Consider the following 21617-nt stretch of genomic DNA (forward strand, 5'->3'; position numbering starts at 1 on the left):
CCCTGCCAGTCAGCGATGCTTAAATCAGTTTTATGTGTAATACAGTAACAACCTGCTCTATTCTGTCACTCCTCACAATTTACTGAGTATTTTGGGTAGAATAGGTTTCTAATAATCCCACTAATAAGATTGTAGTGTCTGTCTGTCTGTAGATCGCATATCTCGAGAACCGTTCACTTTATCGCCTGCACACTTGCCGTGTGTATTGGTAAGGGCCCAAGGAGGTGCAGTGACCATTTTGGTGCGATTTGGACAAGAGATATGTTCGAAATGAATACATTTTTAAGTCACAGGCGACCAGCTCCCTGGAGCAGCAGCAGTTGGGACTCATCAATGGAAGTGACAGACAACTGATTCTCCAGTTTGCAGTTCTGCACTCGGAGTCAACATCCTGTGAACTTTGAACAAACAAGTGAACAGCTCTTTGTGCAGCAGCGGTGGTGCAGCTTCAGGGTTCTGTGGTGTGAGTCCTGCAGCCGGACTTTAAAAGCTGCAACCAGCATCACCCCAGGCCAAACAAACAGCCTTATTCCAAACAGCTGGGTTCAGATAAGACACTGCACTAGTCCCACTGAGAGGATTGCAGCCATCTGTCAACCCTCCTGATCTGTCGGCCCGTCTTTCTACAATCACTGGTCTGACTTCAAACTTGGCAGGTTCGTTGCTGAGGACAAAGGGATGTGCAGCGTCAGCATCCAGAGAATCTGCACTTGCTGTTTCCACTGGTAACCACATTTAAGACGTAACCCTTTGATACGGTCACTGATGACATCATTGAGGGTCACACTCCCAATGTTTCAGGCACTCAACTAGTGTAATTAAAGCAGAAGGGGAGTTGTTTGTAATACATCCATCCAACTAAAGCCGTTTTTAGTTCAGTTGTGTCCTTGTCTCGGAGCTTGCTGTCATTCGGTGCAGAACTATAGTAAATTATAAAAACATGAAGTTGACTTGCTCAGGTCGCCCCTTGTATGGAGGGGGCATCATCATTCTCCTCAATCCCATCGCTTCTACTGAAACTCCCCCTGAAAATAAATAACCGGATTCTGCAGGTCAGGTGTGGTTCAAGGGTGGGGGTAATCTATTATTCTAATAATGCTGCCAGGCAATCAATAGTTCAGTGCGAGACCTGAATACCAAATCTTCTTGCTCCATTTTTATCTTATCTAATCACACTCTCTTGTTCTTCTATTCTTTCAGCCTCTGCGTTTTTCTACTAAAAACATTTCCAATCCGTCTCGCTGCACCTTCTCCTCCCCTCTGCTTTCCCTCTGTCTCTTCTGTCGGACTGTCTGAGCTCGAGGCATCTCATACAGAGAATTATTCATCGGGTACAAACGGAGAAGGTGGTATTTTTAGTTTCCTGTGGCTGAATTATTCACTGCATTCCTCTATCCCTGGGGCAGCGGGGCTGCTTAAGAAGAGGATTACCTTGAGGTGGGGAAACCCTTGTATACAACAAAAACCTCATCAGCCGAAACCTTAATAGGACACAATGGAGGTCAAAAAACGGCACAGGAAGTCAATGCATTACATGGATGTCATAATTGTTCCCCCCTTTCTGCATTAATCCTTTGTTCTTTGTTCTGGAGACTCTGATGCTCTGAGTAGTTCTCGCAGAATATTTGTCTCCTCATAAAATATAAAACAGTGAGTGACAGGGAGAGACGGTTCTTTGCCCTGCATGACTGCTATGGTCCGGCGGTTTTGGCTACAGCTTCCAGACTGGGAGAGTTTTCATTATCGCTTTGACGACCACTCTCTGCTGACATACGCCCATCAACCACAACTGGTTTTCATGTTGTGGCCAATGGGATCGGTGTCTCTGATCCCTTGCTTCCCACATAAGATGCGATGTTGTTATACAAAAGAGTCAATACAAAATTTCCTTGTTTCTGGTCCTATGGGGAGGGAGAGGGTGTGAGCGCTTTAGGCGACAATACCCTGGAGACTATTTATCCACTGCTAGTCCACTATGGAAATTCGATCGGTGGTGAAATATTGCAAAGAAGTAGCTCAGGGATGGATCTTTGGGACAAGGACTGATGCTGTGCGGCTACACTTGTTTCAGGTGATGGGTTTTTCCAGGAAGAAAAACTGTTGTGATAATAACTCACTCTTCAGAGCGGAATTAATCAAAACAAGGTGACACTTGTGACTAACATTTGTGACATAGATGGAAATGGTTAAAAACTGGGACATGGGTATCAGAATTTATTCTACCTAGGAATAAAAACGTTTTAAAGCCAGATACTCCATAAATATTTAATTCACTGTGAAAGGTAAACTGTTCAGATGACGAAACCCAGAATATCTAAAGCATTTGAGTAGGTTTTGACACATTTATATCCATGCATTCCATTGCATAATCAGATACAGAAAAGAGGGCAGCCTGCCTTGTGGAATCTGTTTAAGTAGTTCCCTTTAAAAACTGTAGATAATCCCAATCAGTGGGGGCTTCTTAAACTAATTTTGGAGCGCTTTAGGCTGTTAAAATGGCACCAGTTATATAAGAATTAAAAAAGATAAAGCACAGCATATAAAATGTGGTAATATGCCGCATTATATAACCAACTGACTCATTGCCATTAAATGTTTTATGCTGGAAGCGCTTGCTTCCACGACGATCCACTCACTGTTGTCGCTGTTCTCGTCCTTGCTGCCGTCGATGGTTCCATCCGGCTTCATCTGCAGGTAGAAGCCCTGCTGGCTGAACAGTCGCGTCACGATGCCTTTCAGCTGCGGCTCTGAATGACACACACACACAGACACACGCACACAAACACACAAACCGCCGGCCGAGCCACGGCCCCATCCCCACAGAATAACAGTCTGATAATCGTGACAATAACACAGGAATGAGTAAACACCTCTGCCTGACGCTGCTAAGTGTTTGCTTACTCACATAAGTTTCTATCAAACCATTTCAAAAGCTGAAATCATCACAAAGAAATGCTTTGCAAACAGAAAATGATCAGTATTCAGTTAATTGAAATAAGACACCTTGGCTGTAATATATAGCGCCTCTCAAAACACCCAAGGACGCCTTCAGATGGAGTGTACCACCAAAGAAATAAAAACATTTTATAATGTAACTAAAGACTTTTTCACCCTTTGAATTAACTTGATGCATTAAACAACCTTCACGTGTGTGTAATCCTGCCATATATTGAATTTAATTTATTATGACTTAATTATTTGCATAAATATATTTTTTTATTAATAGACCATAATAATTAAATTCTCAATTATAATGAACCATTCTTTAAAAAGGTCTTATTATACCTGTGGCACAATCCGACACGTTGTCATGACACATCTGTTGCATCACATATTCCCAAAAAAAGGTAAATGGCTGTTTGACTGGAAGGCTCTTACAATGGGAACACCATGACAGGAAATCAATGAGAATGTTGTTACTTTCTCATAATGTCTGACTGGATCTGGTGCAGAAAAATGACTTTGCATTATTTAGAAAGCCTTTAAAAAAATAAATAGATAAATCACATTGTAATGCACACTGACATGCCAATGGTTTCTTTATTTGGTATGAAGCAACTGTACATTTAGGAGTTATCCTGATTGATATTCAATTTGTTCTTTATTTAAGAGAATTTACTGGCAAAGAGTTTTTTCACAGAAGGATTCCAGTTGGAGGGATTCTTGACCAGAAAGAAGTTGACCTAAACTTTTTGCAGGTTTTTCTCCATCACAGTATCCCTGAACCAACCTCCAACTTTGAGGCTGTGACATCTGGCGCCCGGCCAGTAGCTGCTCGAAGGGGAGCAGATAGAAATGAGGATTAGCTCAGGGCAAAGGCTGCCTCTTGGCCTCGGGCTATGCCAAGAAAAAAGAGATAGCTGTGTAAAAAAAAAAAGTGTTTATCTGAGAGAAAATGCGTGTGTGGTCTCCATGGTCTGTCTCGTGTCCAGCAGGTCTTTAAGATCTTCTGAGAAGCAAAGTCAAATGGCTCTGTTAAACGTTAACTGGCATTGGGTTGTGATTTTTGACGAGCAAAATACTGGAGAGTCATTTCGACTGCAAATAGAAAAACGACAAGCTAAGAAAGAGTGTGTGCCCTACGTATGTGAGTGTGTGTGTGTGTTGTTGTGCTCAATATTACTGATCCTTTGTTTACTCTCTGCCAGACAAGAGAAACAAATTATGCATTTTGTCACAGTTTAATTTGTGCTCAGTTTTATTTTATGTGCCTAAATAAACATTACGTCAGTTGAAATGCTGTCTTTGAAGGCACACGGCATGTTCTGACAGATAATACACAGTGTGTGATTGTAATAAAGGCATAGGAGCGAGTGTGACTGTCCTCCAAGGTCATAACAAGACATGGAGGTCGTGGAATTCAGTGCCGGCACAAAACCCCAAACCATCTGGCAGAAATAAATATTTTCAAACTTGGTATCTGGAGAGAGAGGAGTGTTCCCTATCCAAATCTGCCTTCAACTGTGACAGTAGTCTCTGCTTGAGATTTCTGGCACAAAGGTTCTATGTGCAATATAAAGAAACGTGTCCCATATAAAGACTTGGCTAAGTAGTGCCCCCGGCTACAAAGGGTTCACATCTGCTCTTAAATGTACGTCGTCCTGACCATCAATCCCCCAACTCACCTACTCTTGGTGGGGCCATCAATCCCTGGGACGGGCCCTTCATCATGCATCACAGGCAGGGTGAGGAGGATGTGTGTGTGTGTGTGTGTGTGTGTGTGTGTGTGTGTGTGTGTGTGTGTGTGTGTATGCATGTGTGTGTGCGTGTGCTTTTCTGTGTGTTTGTGAAAGCACACGAGAGCGTGCACACCAGTAAATCACATGTGATAACTACACTCCCATAAATTAGGGCTCCATCGTGCACTTGAGCAATCGCTGACGGCTCATCAGCTCCAATCATTTAGCAGAGTGTTTGTGTGCTCTGTGTGTGTGTGTGTGTGTGTGTGTGTGTGTGTGTGTGTGTGTGTGTGTGTGTGTGTGTGTGTGTGTGTGTGTGTAGGTATAAACAGGCTTCACCCAAGACCTTACAACATATGCATGTGTGTGTGGACAATGTCTTCCAGTGGCAACATAGAGATCATCATCCTGTGTGTGTACGGGTCACAGCAATGTCAATAACTTTACTTCATACCAATACAGAAGGACAAACACATTTAGGTATGTCGACAAATGGCATCATGACCATGAAATGGTGAATGGTCACCTGTTCTTATATAGTGTTTGACACGGAGAAGCACATCATATCCAGAAACACCGATGGACAATAAGAACCTCTACTACATTTACACAGCAGTACTTGACACATAGTTACAGACATAGAACGAGTAGCGGGGGTAACGACTGATCCGACATTGACTGACAGAGAGAATGAGGCAGGGAACAAAATGAGGGGAGGCAGAGACGGACAGAAAGAGGGACAGAGGAGCAGCGAACGACTGGCTACAGGAGAGCTAGGAAATTAAGCTTCAAAAGAAACGAAAGCCACACAGAAGGAGGGATGACAGAGAGAAAGGAGAAACAAATCAGCGAGAGAGAGAGAGAGAGGGTCGTCGGCTGTCAGACAGGTGTTGAAGTCCCCAAGCCCTTCCCTCCCTCTCTGTCCCATCCCGTCCCTAACCCACCCACCCACCCACCCACCCAACCTACCAACCACCACCCCCACCCCCTTCTCCCTGGCCGAGGGGGAGTCGGACATGGTCGCGAGATGGGGTGGAGACGAGAAGAGGAGGAGAAACACAGCACACACGGATGGAGGCTGAGCTACTGACCTAGCCTGCAGCCCTTATGGGACACCTGTGGAGGTTTCGAGGGTGCATCTTACGAGGGGTGGGAGGAGGGGGTGGGGGGGATAGAAGGAAAAACAACAAGGCTTTAAACAGGCAGAATTCATAAAGTCTCTCCAGTGTATCGGCTCTTTATATGCACATATAACGGCAAACGAAGGCATCAGATGGAAATAGAAAGGACGATCAGTTAAAGGACATATACAGCGTGTGTCTGTGTCACAGCTGTCTGAACTCCAGTCTGGTTTAGTATTGGCCCTGTCAGGTGACTGGAAGTTACCTACCTGCCCGTCAGTGTTGAGGCCTGACTGTTGTCTGTCTACGATTCTATTGTGGCACTTTTGGCACTGACATTGTTTGTCTGTCTGATGAGGCTGCACGACGACAGGGTTTTAATTCTGTCTGTCTGGCCTGCACATCTGTCCCTGTTGTCCCCCCCCCCCCCCCCCCCCCCCCCCCCCCCCCACACACACACACACACACACACACACACACACACACACACACACACTGTCTGTCTGTCTCACTCCTCATCCTTCCATCTGGTGGGGGAGACGCTGAGAGGCTGTCGTCCATCACATAACAGAACTCTCTGGATGTGCACATGGATGGGTGACATGCACCCCTGTCTTGTTAACATGTGCACCAGTGGAATAAAAGAGGGAGGGGGAGGCTTTACAAGCGGATTTAGTGAGTGTGTAGCTTCTACGTGTGCCTATCAATACAGCCGGAGTAGCTCTTAATCACTGAAGCTGTGCCCCCCTTCACTGCAGCAAGACTCCCTCTCTGCAATAAACATTTACCATTAAAACATTTAATCTCAAAAGAGCCTTGGTGCACTGCGGTGCAACTTATCTCCCCTCTGTACTTCAATCTGCATTAATATTGAATTAGGACATTTAAGGCAGAATTTCTGAGTGTGTGTTTAAGTTGTGTGTGTGTGTGTGTGTGTGTGTGTGTGTGTGTGTGTGTGTGTGTGTGTGTGTGTGTGTGTGTGTGTGTGTGTTTCCAGATGGTGTGCATACATGGGACAAAGATTAGTGTGCAAATTCGAAGGCTCATAAAGCTGTTGGAGCAGAAACCTGCCCCAGCTTTGACCGGAATACAGTGGCATCAATTTTGTTGATGGCTGATTTGATTATTCTGATCAGAGCAGCATCACAGTAAATAAAGGGGGGGGTCACGTCACAGCATATATATATATATGATTCCCTATATATTCAGGGGGAGGGTTTTAGGGGGGCTGCGTCTTGGCGGGTCGACAGACAACAGGAGGACCCAATGGAACAGGTGGATGTGTTTTTTACGCACCGCGGAGAAAAATCGAGCTTCTCGTGGAGCTCCGGACTGCAGTATAATGCCTCTGCTGCTCTACAGAGGGGCGGGGTGGGAGTGGGGGGGTTGGGGGGACCGCGTCCATCCATATACGCACACATAACACACATCAGTGGGGTAAAAAAAAAAAGAAAAAAAGAAAAAAGAAACAAGAATCGACAGCACTGACCTGGTCGCCGCCGCACGGGTCTTTTTTTGCCACTGCAGAAGCGGACTTTGCTGAAGACCCCCAGGAAATGCCTCTCGCACAGAGAGCGGGGGTCTTTGCTCGGGCTGGGGCGACGCTTCGAAGTGGAGACCCGGTCGCTGTTCGACTCCCTCGCCTGGCGTTTCTGACGGATCAGGGAGCTGGCGATCGCGGCCATCTCCCCGAACCGAGACTACAAAAAAACACGAGGTGTCTAGTCGACAGATGCAGCAGCTTCTTGCTGCAAAAAAAATTAAATAATAAGGGGAGTTGTTTTTTTGTCTGTGTTTCGGCCCCACGAGTGTTTCAACCAAATGTCATCCTGATCACGAAATCCTCCGGGTTCCGTGCATCGTCGCGCTTCAGGTACTCTGCATCCTCTTGATGTGGAACCGTGGCGTGGATTTCAGCTGCTGCTGAGTTTTACGCACAACAGGGCTGCGAATCAAGCGCCAGCGATTTCAGATCCTATATGATACATAGAGCTGCAGGCGAGGCCACAGGGGCCGACATGTCAGCGCTGGGAAATATTCAACAGTGTCGACAAGTTGATGCAGCTGCGCGTCATGGGAGAGCTCCAGGTATTCCAGGTGAACAGCGCCGCTCCGTAATCCTCATCTGCACCCACAGCCTGTCCACTGGCTCCCAGGCGCCTTTTCAATCACTCGCCTCAACCTGAATCCACGCGTGCATGGCCGGAGAGAGGAACTTTTTCTCTCTTTTGATTATTAACTCCACTGCGATGGATGGCACCGTCCGTGGATGCTGCTTTGGACGCAGGAGCCCAGATATCCGAGCCCAGTCTCCGGTTCCGTCGATGGCACCGAATGAAGAAAAAAAAATGGAAACGGGCAGCAGAGGTTCTACTCTGCAAGGATGCTGCAGAGATGTGATTCAGACGCGCAGGGAGGGATTCTCGCCTGGACAGCAACAATTAGTTGAGGCGGACGCGCACCAGAGTGCTTTTTGTTGTAGCGCACAAATAATAAAGTAGCCTAGACACTATTCCCCGTGCGTCCGCGAATGTGGATGCTGTCGGTGTGCTCCATCGCCGACAGCTGGAGCGAACTGTCGCGGTCCATAGCTCCCCTCTCCTCTTCCCCTCCCCCCCCCCCCCTTCTCGCTCTATCTCTCTCTCTCTCTCTCTCTCTCTCTCTCTCTCTCCCTCTCCAACTCTTTTAACGCAATCATACGTGATTGAGGTTTGTATTAGGAAGTCTCGGGGGTTGCACAGGAAAGGTAGATGATCCAGAGAGGATGTGGATATAAAATATGGAAAACACATAACAGAGGAAAGGGGGTGAATAATGGGTGGGTGTTGGTGAAAGAGGGGAATGAGTGATTTTGAGGGGATAATGTGCACAAATAAAGTGAATTACACTTAAAAATCCCAAAGTGCAAACCAGTTTCCAAAAGGAACAGTTCAGCAGCAAGAAGGACACAATAAAAGCAGGTATCCTAATCAGCTTTGGCTGAGAGTATTCTGGAGCCTATAGCTTAAGGGAGATAAGCACACATTTTACTTTCTAGAACCCCTCAGCCACACATGAAGAACATATCAAACGTGACTAAAAGGATTACCTGCCACAGGTGTCAGCCCACACAGTATGAACACAAATCACCAAGCGCGGACTCAACACATGGACAAATATGATTTAGGATTTTTATGCAAACGAAATCAACACCCACATGGCACATCGGACGATTACAAATGAGCTTATATCACCATAAAGTTCTTATCATTTACTCTTTTGTTGCTGCCTGTTGAGAAAACGTGCGTGTTTGTGTCACTGATCACATCTGAAGGCAAATGCTAGAAAACAGTTTGTTTTCACTGCAGCTGTAATGAGCACAGTGTTATAAACCATAAGCAATAAAATAGCAGTAAATGTTAATCAATGCAAAGAGGCCCCCAAAAAATGGCCTGTGTGTACGAACATATGTCTGAGTTCCTGTGACCATGCCTCTGGTTTCATGCTATAATTGCATGGGCAGGGGATATATACACAAACACACACACACACACACACACACAAACACACACACACGCACACACAGTGGGAGGAAGGACACGTGAGGCTTCAGCAGCACAGTGAACATCTCTCCTCCCCATGATGAAACAGCATGAAACATTTAGAGGCTTTTTTTTCTGGGACTCTGTTTGACGTTCTTAATCCGGAGAGAGGTCGAAAAGGGGGGAGAGAGAGAGAGAGAACAGAGGAAGGAAGATTTTAAGATACACTCCTCCCTCCACACATATAACGGATGAAAGCCAATACCCTGGCTAGCCCCCTGTGTACTTATACATGTTTATCTCTCGGTGTGTCAGTGAGAGAGAGAAAGAGAGAGAGAGTAAGACAAATATAGCAGAGCGCAATAGAAGTTAAAAACTGATGGATAGAGTCACCAATCAAAATCCACTTTGCATTTCTATTGAGCTGCCAGCAAGTGGTGAAAGTGAACATATCACTGCAGCATAAAGAAATCAAAAGTAATCAATAACAACTTCAATAACAACATGCATCACTCCAGTGGGTATGCAGAGTTATATGAATGAAAAGAATCAGCCGGTGGTGCTTTTTGATGGGATGGCCAGCATTCTTAGAAATGGGAGGGACACAGTCCAGACACAGGATATACTGTATGTCTCTGTCCTTCCCTGACAGCATTCCCTAATGAGGATCTGCTCGGCTTCCTCCCACTACCACAGACAATTGATGTTCACTTTATTCCAGCAGAGATACGTCCATGAGCGTTAAAACTCTGCTGCTATATAATCCACTGCAGACAGTATACTGCAATCATTTCAGTCAGTTAAAAAGATTAGGACTTGGAGAAGGTTGGCTGGTTCAATAAAATAAACTGTGCATCACCTGTATTATTTTAATTTATGGTATAAAACTTCTCAGTATTGTGTGAAAATGACACAAACATGTGCTTAGTGCACAGTTAGTGTGTAAGTTTGGTGTGCATTAAAAGAGTGACAGAAATGAACCACAACTAGTGATTCCTTTACAACTGCTGCCCCCTTGTGGAGAAATAATTAACCACAAGTATTCACAGAGTAGATGTGGGTGTTTCCATTGTGTGAAGTTGGACAGTTCACTGTGTCCTTGAGATACCTCACAGATTTGTTGACTCACAATAGCTGGAAGTAGTTTTCATCATCTTGTGATGTAAACTGATGAACGGAGGCAAAGAGCAGAACTGTAAGAGAATAAAAGTGATGCTCATCACCAGACTTCTGCTCTGAGTATTGGGCTCAGGTAGTAGAGTGGGTCGTCCACTAAGCATAAGGCCGGGGGTTTAATCCCAGTCTCCACTATACTCCACTATATACTACACCTGAAGGGTGAAATACTGAAGGCCAAGTTGCCCCAGTGCCAACAGTGTATGAGTGTGATAAAGAAAGTCCTGCACATAGATGCGTGTGTGTGAATGGTAAAACTGTGCTGCAAAGCACTTTGAGTGGTCATCAAGTCTAGAAAAGTGCTTCATTACCCATCGTTCTCACCGACACATGATTTACATGAACTGAAATCAGAAGAAAAACGTGCACAATGAAAACTATTAAGCTTTACAGGGCTGTTACAAGAAATATGAATGAGGACGAGGCTTTGCCACTGCTTTTCTCTCATCATACCACCCACTACACTGTCCTGCAATCCAGACACCCCGATTACTGTATTTAACTTCAACAGAGCAAAAGCCAGGTGCCACCCTGACACTGCAAAGGAACGCATGCAGGTGCAAACATTTAAGTCTGCTCAGAAAAACATCTTACACCATGAATCCCTCTGAGGTCATTGTTGGCAGCGAGCCTGATTCTGCAGAGCAGCAACACTTTCTACTCCTCCTGATTTGCATGATCCTGTGCAGGCTAAAGTAAAACAGCATACTATATTTCAAGGATATTTAACCTCAAACTAATAAGCCCAGCAAATGATTTCATGGCTCCATCAGAACAAACTCATGCTCCACAGCCAAGCAATAATCCAACATGACTACATGGAAATAATGCACAACACAGAAAGAAGCCAAGGTTTTTTTGCACCTTCTTCAAGAAAGTGAAGTGTGATCCTGTTTTGTTTCATCAGTTTGAGTGAGTGTATGTCAAAAATGCTCAGTCTTGAGTTTTCTTTAAGTGTCAGATTGGTGATAGAGAAACTGCTGGCATGAAACAGACCATCGCGCTCAGTTAAAATTGGGTGTTTGATCAGTGTTGTATCCAAAATCAAAAAGTATGCAGTCGTTAAGGGGCTCCGTCAAAAGAAAGACAGCACTTCAGCAGAGAATCAGATTTAAGCTTTGCAAACGAGGGAGCAAGTTAGTAAATCCTAGACAAACTTCTTCGGCCGACACAGCTTACAATCAAACAGCTTCAACTTGGACTCACACATTCATTTTGGCATCCTCCTGTGACCACACAAATGAGCTGACTGACAAAGTTTTACATTAAGGTCATAAGGTGAATCTGACAGCGAGCCGAGATGCAGGATAAGGGCCAGTGGCGCTTTTATATCACCGCGTCCCACAGCTCCCAGTGTGCACGCTGCTTTTGGTCCAACCCCCTCAGAGGAATCATCTGTGCTTAATGGAGTTTCTAATTGTCTGCCCTGAATTCGAGAGCTGCTCCAGCTCGATCTTTACAAACTCAGAGCGACGGGCTGAATTTATGTCCCGTTCAAAGAGCAATCGAGTTCATTCTGAAAGTTCTGAGGCTGAAAGTTCTTTTTATTTACTGTGTCAGAATATGTGGTTATACTATGAGTGGACAGCAGTAATGCAGTGAATTGCTGGTAAACAACAGAGGACATGACAGGTTTCTTGTCTGAGTGGAGGTTGAGCTTGAGTCACAGAGAAGTATGCTTTGTAAATGTAAAGTGAGTTACTTCGAGAGTGTCTTGTTTGCAGGTGTGGGAGGAAATGCAGCTTCTCTGAAAGACTCACTGCCAGAATTAGAGCAGCAGTGTCAGGTGGAATTTGGGGACTTCCAGGGGTCCTGTAGGTGATGAAGAGTCTCCCAAAAATCAGCAAAAAAAAGATATTTCAACTAATTTCCAACTCCATTATCCAGTATATTGTAAAGTAGCATTTACTCTGTGCTGTAAGGTAGGGTCCTATTAATTCAATGTCATCAAACTGGTTTTATACAGACACATTTAGTGAAATCTTTACATGACCAGGGGTCCTATGAGGAGGCTCTCGTGTACTACAAAGACAAGATATTTCAACTGATTTCCAACTATATTATCCAATATATTGTAGTTTTTACTCTGTGCTGTGAGGTAAATGGTCCAGTTGATTAAACAGCATCAAATTGGGTTTAAATTAAGTTTTGAAAAGACACATCTAGCCAATTTGTGATGTGAAAAGTTTTGGGACCTCCAGAGGCTCTTTTTGCCAAAATCTGCTAAGAAAATACATTTAATCTGAATTCCAACTCAATTATCTAGTATATTCTAGTAGTAGTAGAACTAGAAGTAGTTTTTACGGACTTTCAGGGGTCCTATAGAAAGGACCTCTCATAATATGTGGTTTACTTAGAGAGAGACAAAGAAAGACAATTCAACAGATTTTCAACTAAATTATCCTTTATATTCTAAGGTAGTTTTAATATGTGCTGTCAGGTAGACTACAGTTGATTAAATGTCATGAAACTTGGGTTTAAAGAGATAAATTTAGTGAAATCAAGAAATGAAAAGTTTGGGGGCTTGCAGGGGTCCTATGAGGAGGCTCTCATGATAAGCAGTTTGAGAACTCAACAAAGAAAAGACTTTTTAACTGATTTCCAACTTATTCAGTGTATTATAGAGTAGTTTTTACTCTGTACTGTCAGGTATAGGGCCTTATTAATTAAACTTGTTCAAACTGGTGTTGAATGAGGTTCTATAGAGATACATTTAGTGAAATCGTGACATGAAACGTTTGGGGACTTCCAGGGGTTCTATATGAGGAGGCTCTCATAATAAGTACTTTGAGCCAAGAATAGACATTTCAGTACATTGTAAGGTACTTTGTATTCTTTTTTTACACTCCTTTTGATTCAATGTCATCAAATTGAAGTTGTAACGAGATAGTTTTAGCGGAATCGGGACATGAAAAGTTTGGGAGCCTGCATGTGTCACTTGTGCTGTGCCGCTGTCCGTGGTGCTGAACCCTGTGCTGTTTGTTTGGGGCCCTGGAACACCAGGCTGCCTCCCTCCTGAAGTTTAATGACTTGGTCCCTGCATTGTCCCATTTTTTGGCTTCTGCTTCGGATGCAGCACTGGAACTCGCTCGCCTGCAAATTTAGCTCAGTCTGGTGAAGTACATCTGGAGCCCTGCACAGTGCGGCTGGATGCTGGATGCTGCTACCCGAGGACACACACACAAACTCGGGACAGATGCGAGGAGCACAAGGAGAGGCTCTCTCTCCACTGCAGACTGGAAGGATGTTAACTCAACACACTCCAATGAAACCACTGAACCTCCCTCTCTTCCTCCTCATCCTCACCTCTCCTCTTTCCCCTTTTGTCCCCCCCTCCTCCTCATCATCACTCAAGAGAGAAAGCATGCAAAGAAAGGTGTATAGCCACGAAGCTATGCTGCTATGGTGCTGTCTCTCACCGTCGGTGATAGTGGTCGACTTCGATCGTTGTCCACAGAAACACTGCAGCATATGCGCTCCTTTCTGAAGGAATGGCCTCAGAATCCTCATTGATTTGGGTTGATGGGAGCCTTCCTCAATCCAAACAACCGGACAGCGCTATATCATCCCAGCACAGCGGGCAGGGTCAGGCAGCATCGCGGAGCCGGGCCAGCATCTCTCTCTCTCTTTCTCTCTCTCTCTCTCTTTCTCTCTCCCTCTCCCTCTCTCTGTCTCTCTCTCTCTCTCTCTCTCTCTCTCTCTCTCTCTCTCTCTCTCTCTCTCTCTCTCTCTCTCTCTCTCTCCTCTGTCTCTGTTTCAGTGTCTCTCTACACAGACTCACACACAGCAGCCCTCAAAACGCCGGAAGGGCAAAGTCTGCAGGACAAATTACGCTAAAACGAGGCATCTTGAGTGATTCCCCGTCGTCTCTCTCTCTCTCTCTCCCTCTATATCTGTCTCTCTCTCCCTCTCTCTCTCTCTCTCTCTCTCTCTGTCTATCCTCTTTTTGTCCACCGTCGGTCACGGCAAACATTCCACTTCCGCCACGGCGAGGCAACGCAAGGACGTTACAATGTGCTCTTAATTGTACAACACACACCCCCTCCCTTCCTCTATCCACCCGCCTGTATCTTCACCATCCGCGGACGTAATGGGAGGAAGGAGGGGAGGAGAGAGAGAGAGAGAGAGAGAGAGAGAGAGAAAGGGGGGGTGCATGCACGCCAGAGTTAAACTGCAGGGGTACAGTGGCAGCCCTCCCTGAGTGAGGTGTGATGCGGAGCTATAAGGCGACAATGGGCTGCACAGGTGTTGGGAGTCAAGAGCCGATCTTCCTGTGCATATAACTAGTACACATATACGCCCACTGACTTACATTAAGTATGATCTATTTGAGGAAATGAAGTTGATATGTTATGTTCAGGTCTTTATATGATGTTGGTTAGTGGTCAGTGGGGGAGGAAGTATTGAAAACCCTGTGTTAATTATTATTTATGAAGTTATTATTAACATTTGGACAACTTCTGTAATATGTCTGTATTTGCAATACATCATCATATGGAAACAGTTGAGTAGAAGTACTTCAAAATACGGACAACAACACTCTTGGTTGTACTTTAGAGACATTTCAGAGTACAGAAGTAGATAAATGGTAAATATATACATGTTATCATGCAACTCGCATGCGTTAACGTTAAAATATATAGTTCTAAACTCAATTGAGCCACCTTTGAGATTTAGCAACTCAAGATTGTCTGTAAATATAAGTAAGTATCACTTATCATGTATTATTAAAATCTAATTGTGTTTCATTGTGTTCTAATGTTATATTTAGGTTAAGAATCATACTTTAAAAGTCAGGATTCAAGATTTCACCATGTATTTTTGGCTCAGAACGACTATAGACCCTCCTGATTTTCTTGACTAAAGCAATTCTATGTGCAACTACTTACTCTAGGGGGCGCCATGATATAAAGGACTCACTAATACAGCATTAACACAAAGCTTTGGTTTTGTCGTTAGTGAGCAGAGACATCCTGCACAACCTTTTACTGCAGCACTAATTTTACACACTGCTGCTTTTGAGGAGTTTTTATACCATAGAATGATGTTCATCACTCCTCTGCTCTTGCACCACAAGGACAACAAATGATATGGCCTGCAACTACCTTGAAAACATGCCTTCGTAGTTTACAATCTATATACAACGTATATAAAAGGACATGTGAGGTCAGCAGAATGCCTTAACAACAGCAGCCATGCAAATAAGAAAGGTCAGAGAGGAGTAGAGAGAGAATGTGAGGATGGAAGGATGGAGGGGGGGAGCTGGCATTAGACCCAGAGTCACAGATATGGTGATGGTGCTGTATTATCTGCTCCCACTGTACTGTCCCACTGCAGAGCCCAAGGAAAAGACAAGAAACAAGGGCGACAGCACAGAGGGCACGGAGTGGAACTGTATACAGCAATAAAATCTAACTAAAGTAACATTTACACAACATTTATGACTGAAAGGATATTACATTTTAGCTCCGTATTGATATTGATTAGCTTTTAAACTGCTTGTGCCCACAGATACTGGAAAGTAACTTCAATTTGTGTGTATGTACAGTATATTTATTATCAGTTGAGTGTTTCACAATCACAGATACAGAAATCACCAAGGCTTATACACTCTGATCTGTGGCACAATGTTGAACACTATCCTCTCAGGTCCTATGTATCCAAACAAATTGAGTAATAAAATCAGTGTTGGATAAATAAATAAAATGAGCTGCACACAGAAAATGTTTTTTACTTGCATTACCTGGAGCATGATGAATTTCGCAAACCTCCAAACTGCAGCCTTTTTAAAGAGTAAAGGTTTAGATGAATACAAATATCATTCATCATACATTTTTTGACAAGGTTATGGTGCAGCTCAGATTAAAAAAAATAAGACTCAAAACTAATCCCATCATTAGATTTTTAAATTAAGCAAAGGCCTCATATTTAAATGCGTTACACTCAAGTTTAATCTTCACTTGAACCTCTATTTATAAACCCTCCCTCCTTGCATCATATATTTCTGCTGGCATCAAACTCCAGGTGACACTTCTCGACCAATCTCCATTCACTCTCGTGTCATAATTGTACCATTTTGCAAAAACAAAAGTGTCCCGTCTGTATTTGAGTAAATTCAGATCCATCTCTGGTGACGCTGCGGAAAGATGCTTGACGAGTCAGCTTTCATTTCACCTTCCCACAGTTCTATCTGTCAACAGAAGTGAGGTTGCAGTGTTCACCTCGTAAGACGATACCAGCTTTGACTGCAACTTGTCCAATTTAGAAACATAAGGACACACTACAAAAATTTTGATGTGCTTTTGTTCTGCATCATTTCAATTGAAAGTAAAAATGACGCATTTATTTAATGGTTCACTTATTATTTCTCAATTAGGTCGCTTGATTGCTTTGGAAGTAAAACCTCCACCATCGGTGCATCATTTGTGCTCCACAGCCAAACAATGACCAAACATCATTACACACCAGTATGTACAGAATAATGCACCACACAGAACGCTGGAGAAGGCAGTAAAGTGAAGCTTCTGATCTGACATATTCATTTTAGTATAGCTTGAAAAAGTATCAAAACAAGCAGAAACACCACGTATGCAGCACTGTTTGTCAAGCACTGTGGAAAAGTTTTATTTACATTTACATTGAAAGATAAAACTTAAGTACAGTATATATATTGTTAACTAATCTAAATGTAGGATGAGTCAGTTACATGATAAGTCAACATATTTGAGCATTGCATATCTGAACAAAAGTGTCAGCATGTTAAATTCTGGATAAAAGCAACAACAGCAGAGAAGACAGAGACCCTTGAATCAGTAACAGCGAGTCAAACGTACCATGTTTACAGCAGCACCGACTCAGTGCTGATGGTAACTGCAGTTTGCTGAAATGCCAGAAAACATTCTCATATTCTGCAAAGCAAAAGCAAGGTCCCGTGTCGCAATGCAAAACTGTTCATGGTCGCACTAAGGGAGGCTGCCAACACTCTGGTACAAAATGACAAGTGTGTAAACTTGAGGTCAGGGAATCTGGGCCCAACAAAACAGCAACAAGATACTTGACTCAGATAAGGTGAAAGGATGAGGACGATGTTTTTAGTGGGCCTGCTGCGTCCTCTGTCCTCTTACAGGATGCTAATTATTATGGCTACGTATGCGTGCAACTTTGTGGGGCAGGTATATAGAATTCCCCAATGATGTTTCCTGCTTTGTCGTGACAGGTTTACTAAGGAAAGCAAATTAACACCTAATCCAAAGATTCAGGTGAATTCCCAAAATGCTGAGATTGCAACTGTCAGCATATTGTAAAAGAGAACGAGAGAAAGACAAAGAAAAACTGGAGGGGGAGTGGTGAGAGGTTAATATTGCTGTTACGTTCATAACGGAGAAAGAGGGGATTTAACTGATGAGGCGGGAAAGATGTGAAAAAGATATCAGCAGCAGCACTACAGCGTAAATGAAATCTGCCTTATCTTGTAATATGTTGTATTGACAGGATGGGAAGGAAAGATAAACTTAAACTACAATGTACAAATGTATCAAGTAGCATAAAAATTGGTAACAGTTCATTGTGTTTGGGATTCTGGTGCTGAATTATTATATAACCACAGATTTAAATGTAATATAATCAAACGCACAAAGAGATTTAGGAATATACATCATGTGAACACAGTGTCGGCATCAAAACAAGCTTCAAGAATGAGTTTAGCGACTTCAGGAAACAAACAAGATGCTGGGAGGCATAAAAATGTGTTTAATCTTTGATGAAAGAAAAAAAGATCAACTGATTGTAATGTGCTAAAATGCTAATTAATGCAATCACAGTGATCAAATAGCATCTCTCCAACTAACTCCACAAATATGATATTATATGAACCATCATCTCCGCCCAATCCTGTGACCCCTACGTTCTGCCGAAACTATATGATCACAAATTAACAAATAACCCACATATTACACCAAAATATTACACCTTGTATCATTACACCTTGATATTCTTCTCAAATTCATACATGGCTCCTACAATGAGCCTCAACATAAAGTGATACAACAGGACCCATGAAAGTTTGTCATCGTTTAATATTCTAATTCCAGGAGCAACAACTCAATGGTGCATTGTTAGGACGAGCATGAATTTAAGGTTTCTAATCCATTATTTTAATTGGGATTAGAATGGTTTCTACCAAAAGCAGAAAATATACAATATAAAGATAAACAAAATGATACATGCTCCTTGAAATTAGCAAAAAAAGAGAAGCTAAATACCAACTTAAATGTGGATAAATCTACTCAAGTAAAGTAAAAACTCTTGACATTACTTAACATCGACACAATTATCAGCAAAACAAACCCAACATGTTTTAAACTCACAGTCCAAACTTAAAAGGATGAGACCTCCACCATGCAGCCAGCCACTTCCTTTGTATACTCTGTAGGTGGAGCCACAGGAGGAGGTAGCAGGACAGGTAAGGAAAAGAAGGGAAGTAGGTGGGGATTTTCCACAAGGTCCTTCCAGAGTCCATTGATATTGTGCATTAGTGAAACATATATTCTAATATTCCCCAACAGTATTTGATCTAATCAAAATCATAATCAAATCATAGATGTTTCATAGTTGACCTGGAGTCCCAGAGCAGTTTTCCCACAAGTCCGACACGTCGCTGCAGCGATTACCACAACACAAAACTGGTATTTAATCAATTAATCAGTTTAATAAGAAATAAAATAATGGCCGATCCTAAGGGGAGAGCTGAGCACTGAGTAGAGAGCATACCTCCGCCTAAATTCACTCAAACTGCACTAAATTTCACACACACACTCATAGATATCAGTTCCCTCAATATGCCGCATTAAAAAGACTGATCTCACAAAAATATATAAAAACGCCAAGATTTTATGGGTTCTTTCCCGACCGATACGCATCCCTCCAAGACGTTTCATGGTAATCCTCCCAGTAGTTCTTTTCATTATCTTGCTCACAAACAAACATACAAACAAACCAACAAACAAATGGTCAAGGGTGAAAATATAACCTCAGTAGCGGAAGGTGATAAATCAGTAAATAAATAAGGTTTGCTGTCGTCATACAAGAGTCAGAGACAGTAAATCAGAGCCACAGCAAGAGAGATACCTCACAAATTCACCCTTTTGGGTTAGGTGTGTCTCTTTATTGTGAATATAACTGATATGACCAGTATAATGGTTCAACCGATTTGAATTGTCTATTATATATATATATATATATATATGCTCCTAAAGTGCACATGTGGCAAGTTCAATTGACCAGAGATGAAAGAAAAGCACCACTAGGTCCAGAGAGAGGATGTGAGTCATACTGTACCCCCCCCCCCCCCCCCCTCTACTGTAATACAAGGATGCAAACCCTGCTCTGGTTGGACAGTGAAGCATAAAGCGCTTGAATGGGCTTATTTTATCTTTTCTATTCCACTGTAGACTTTACACTGCTGTTTTTGCTCTTCATCGATTTACACACATGCATCTCTGTGCAGCACTTGGTCTATTAGACATCACTCACACACTGTCAGCACGCAGCTTTTTGGGGTTTGGGTGAGACTGGGATTGAAACGCCGGCCTCCTGGTTAGAGGACAACCCGCTCTATCTCCTGAGTCACAGCCGGTATTACTTTATTACTTATTTTAAAGTTTTACTCCAAGTACTATACATTATTATGGATTTGTGTTTGTATTGTAATGTACCGTGTCTTCCTATGTACTGCATTGTATTATTTTGTGTGCCATATACCAGAGAAAGATTTTTGGACAATAAAGTTTTGAATCTTGAATCTTGGCTCAGAGTTAGAAGTAAGCCTATAGTTACCTTGACATGCAATTGTACACCCCCATGATTCTTGTATTTTGCATTACAGCGAACTGTCGGTGAAGCAGGCCAGGGTGACACTGAGAAAGAAAGGTTACCCTACTTTAACAAGGGCACCCTGTCCCTTATCCGGGGGGGGGGGGGAATGTGCTTATTTTGTGCTGTTATCCCCATCATGCAACCTTAAATGAATCTGCCCTGCAGAAGAAGCTGCCCACACAGCCACAGGGACATGGAAGACACACAATGTTTGTGATCAGAGGTCTGTGTATCTTATATGGCTCTTTAAAAACATCTTCTATTGCCTATTACTGGCAGAGCTGAACAGCTTTGTCAACAACAAGCTTGATGCTGAGCGTTGAGGGGGAACAGCAGCACATTCATCTCCCCGAAAAGAAGTGGAGAGGCAGCAGTTTTTGTCTGAATCAGCTGACAGCACTGACAGAGTAAAAGGAAAGCAGACTCAAGTCGTTTACCATGCACAACACTGGGTGGAATCAATGTGGTGTGAACGGCCTGATATTTACACACAACTTGTGTTTCATATTAAATCCACACGCTTTGCAATTAACACATGTGGGCCAGCAGTGCTGATGGATCTTGGAGGTGCAGGAGGCGGGTGCTCCGGGGAGAGAGAGGAGACTACTGGAGGCTGCAGCCTGAGCTGGGAAGCCGGTCGAACATCAGCAACAGCAGCATCGCGCTGCAGCACCGAAGCATGTGCACGGCCTGTGGTTATAAACTCACTATCATCAGCACCATCCCACAGGAGCGCATCCCTCCACTGCTGCATGCACTTCCTAACAAAGTTAACCAGGCTGCCTGTGTTCCGCAGTGTGCGCTCCACTCATCCACGCACACACAATGCACATATCCCCTGTCCAAAGAAATTAAAAACGAAAAAGGGCTCTTAACTTATTCATATGGGCTATGTGCACGTGGAAGTTTTACTCACCGGCGTTTTTGTCACCCATGTCCCCTTGCGGTGCAGAAGTTGCCGCGGTGGTGTGCAGGCTGTCAGGTGGAGTAATGCGCTTTGGAGCAGGAGCGCGCTCGCTTCTTCAGCTGGGACAGCCGGGAGACGACAGAGGAGAGGAGACCTAGCTGAGACCCTCCTGAAGCTCGAGGCAGGGACACGGGATGTTCACAGCACACAGCGAGCTGGTTGTTCGAGGCTACCCCAAGAGTTTCTGAGTGAGGTGGACTGACGACTCAGGTAGAAGGAGGAGGGAGGGAGGGAGGGACCCTGTGTGTGCGTGCGTGTGCGTGTGCGTGTGTTGCAGGGG

At 43.6% G+C, this 21617-nt stretch overlaps 1 protein-coding gene across 5 annotated transcripts in view; it reads right to left on the reverse strand.

Moving 5' to 3' along the window:
- Positions 1–21491, reverse strand: part of fgf12a (fibroblast growth factor 12a) — a 38015-nt gene extending 16524 nt beyond the window's left edge. Inside the window, exons 1-3 of one of the 5 annotated variants that reach the window (XM_034613094.1) lie at positions 7290–8405; positions 5771–5818; positions 2637–2747 (exon numbers count right to left, since the gene is read on the reverse strand). In XM_034613094.1, coding sequence (XP_034468985.1) covers positions 2637–2747; positions 5771–5818; positions 7290–7485 — 355 coding nt within the window. In that variant the 5' untranslated portion in view covers positions 7486–8405. Of the gene's footprint in view, positions 1–2636; positions 4192–4226; positions 5602–5770; positions 5819–7289; positions 8406–13916; positions 14137–21286 lie in introns of those variants that run through there. The other 4 variants (XM_034613097.1, XM_034613096.1, XM_034613095.1 and 1 more) reach the window with 4 other exon arrangements.
- Between the last annotated feature and the right edge of the window lie 126 nt (positions 21492–21617).

Source organism: Hippoglossus hippoglossus, chromosome 17, assembly GCF_009819705.1.
Source record: "Hippoglossus hippoglossus isolate fHipHip1 chromosome 17, fHipHip1.pri, whole genome shotgun sequence".
Classification (NCBI taxonomy): domain Eukaryota; kingdom Metazoa; phylum Chordata; class Actinopteri; order Pleuronectiformes; family Pleuronectidae; genus Hippoglossus; species Hippoglossus hippoglossus.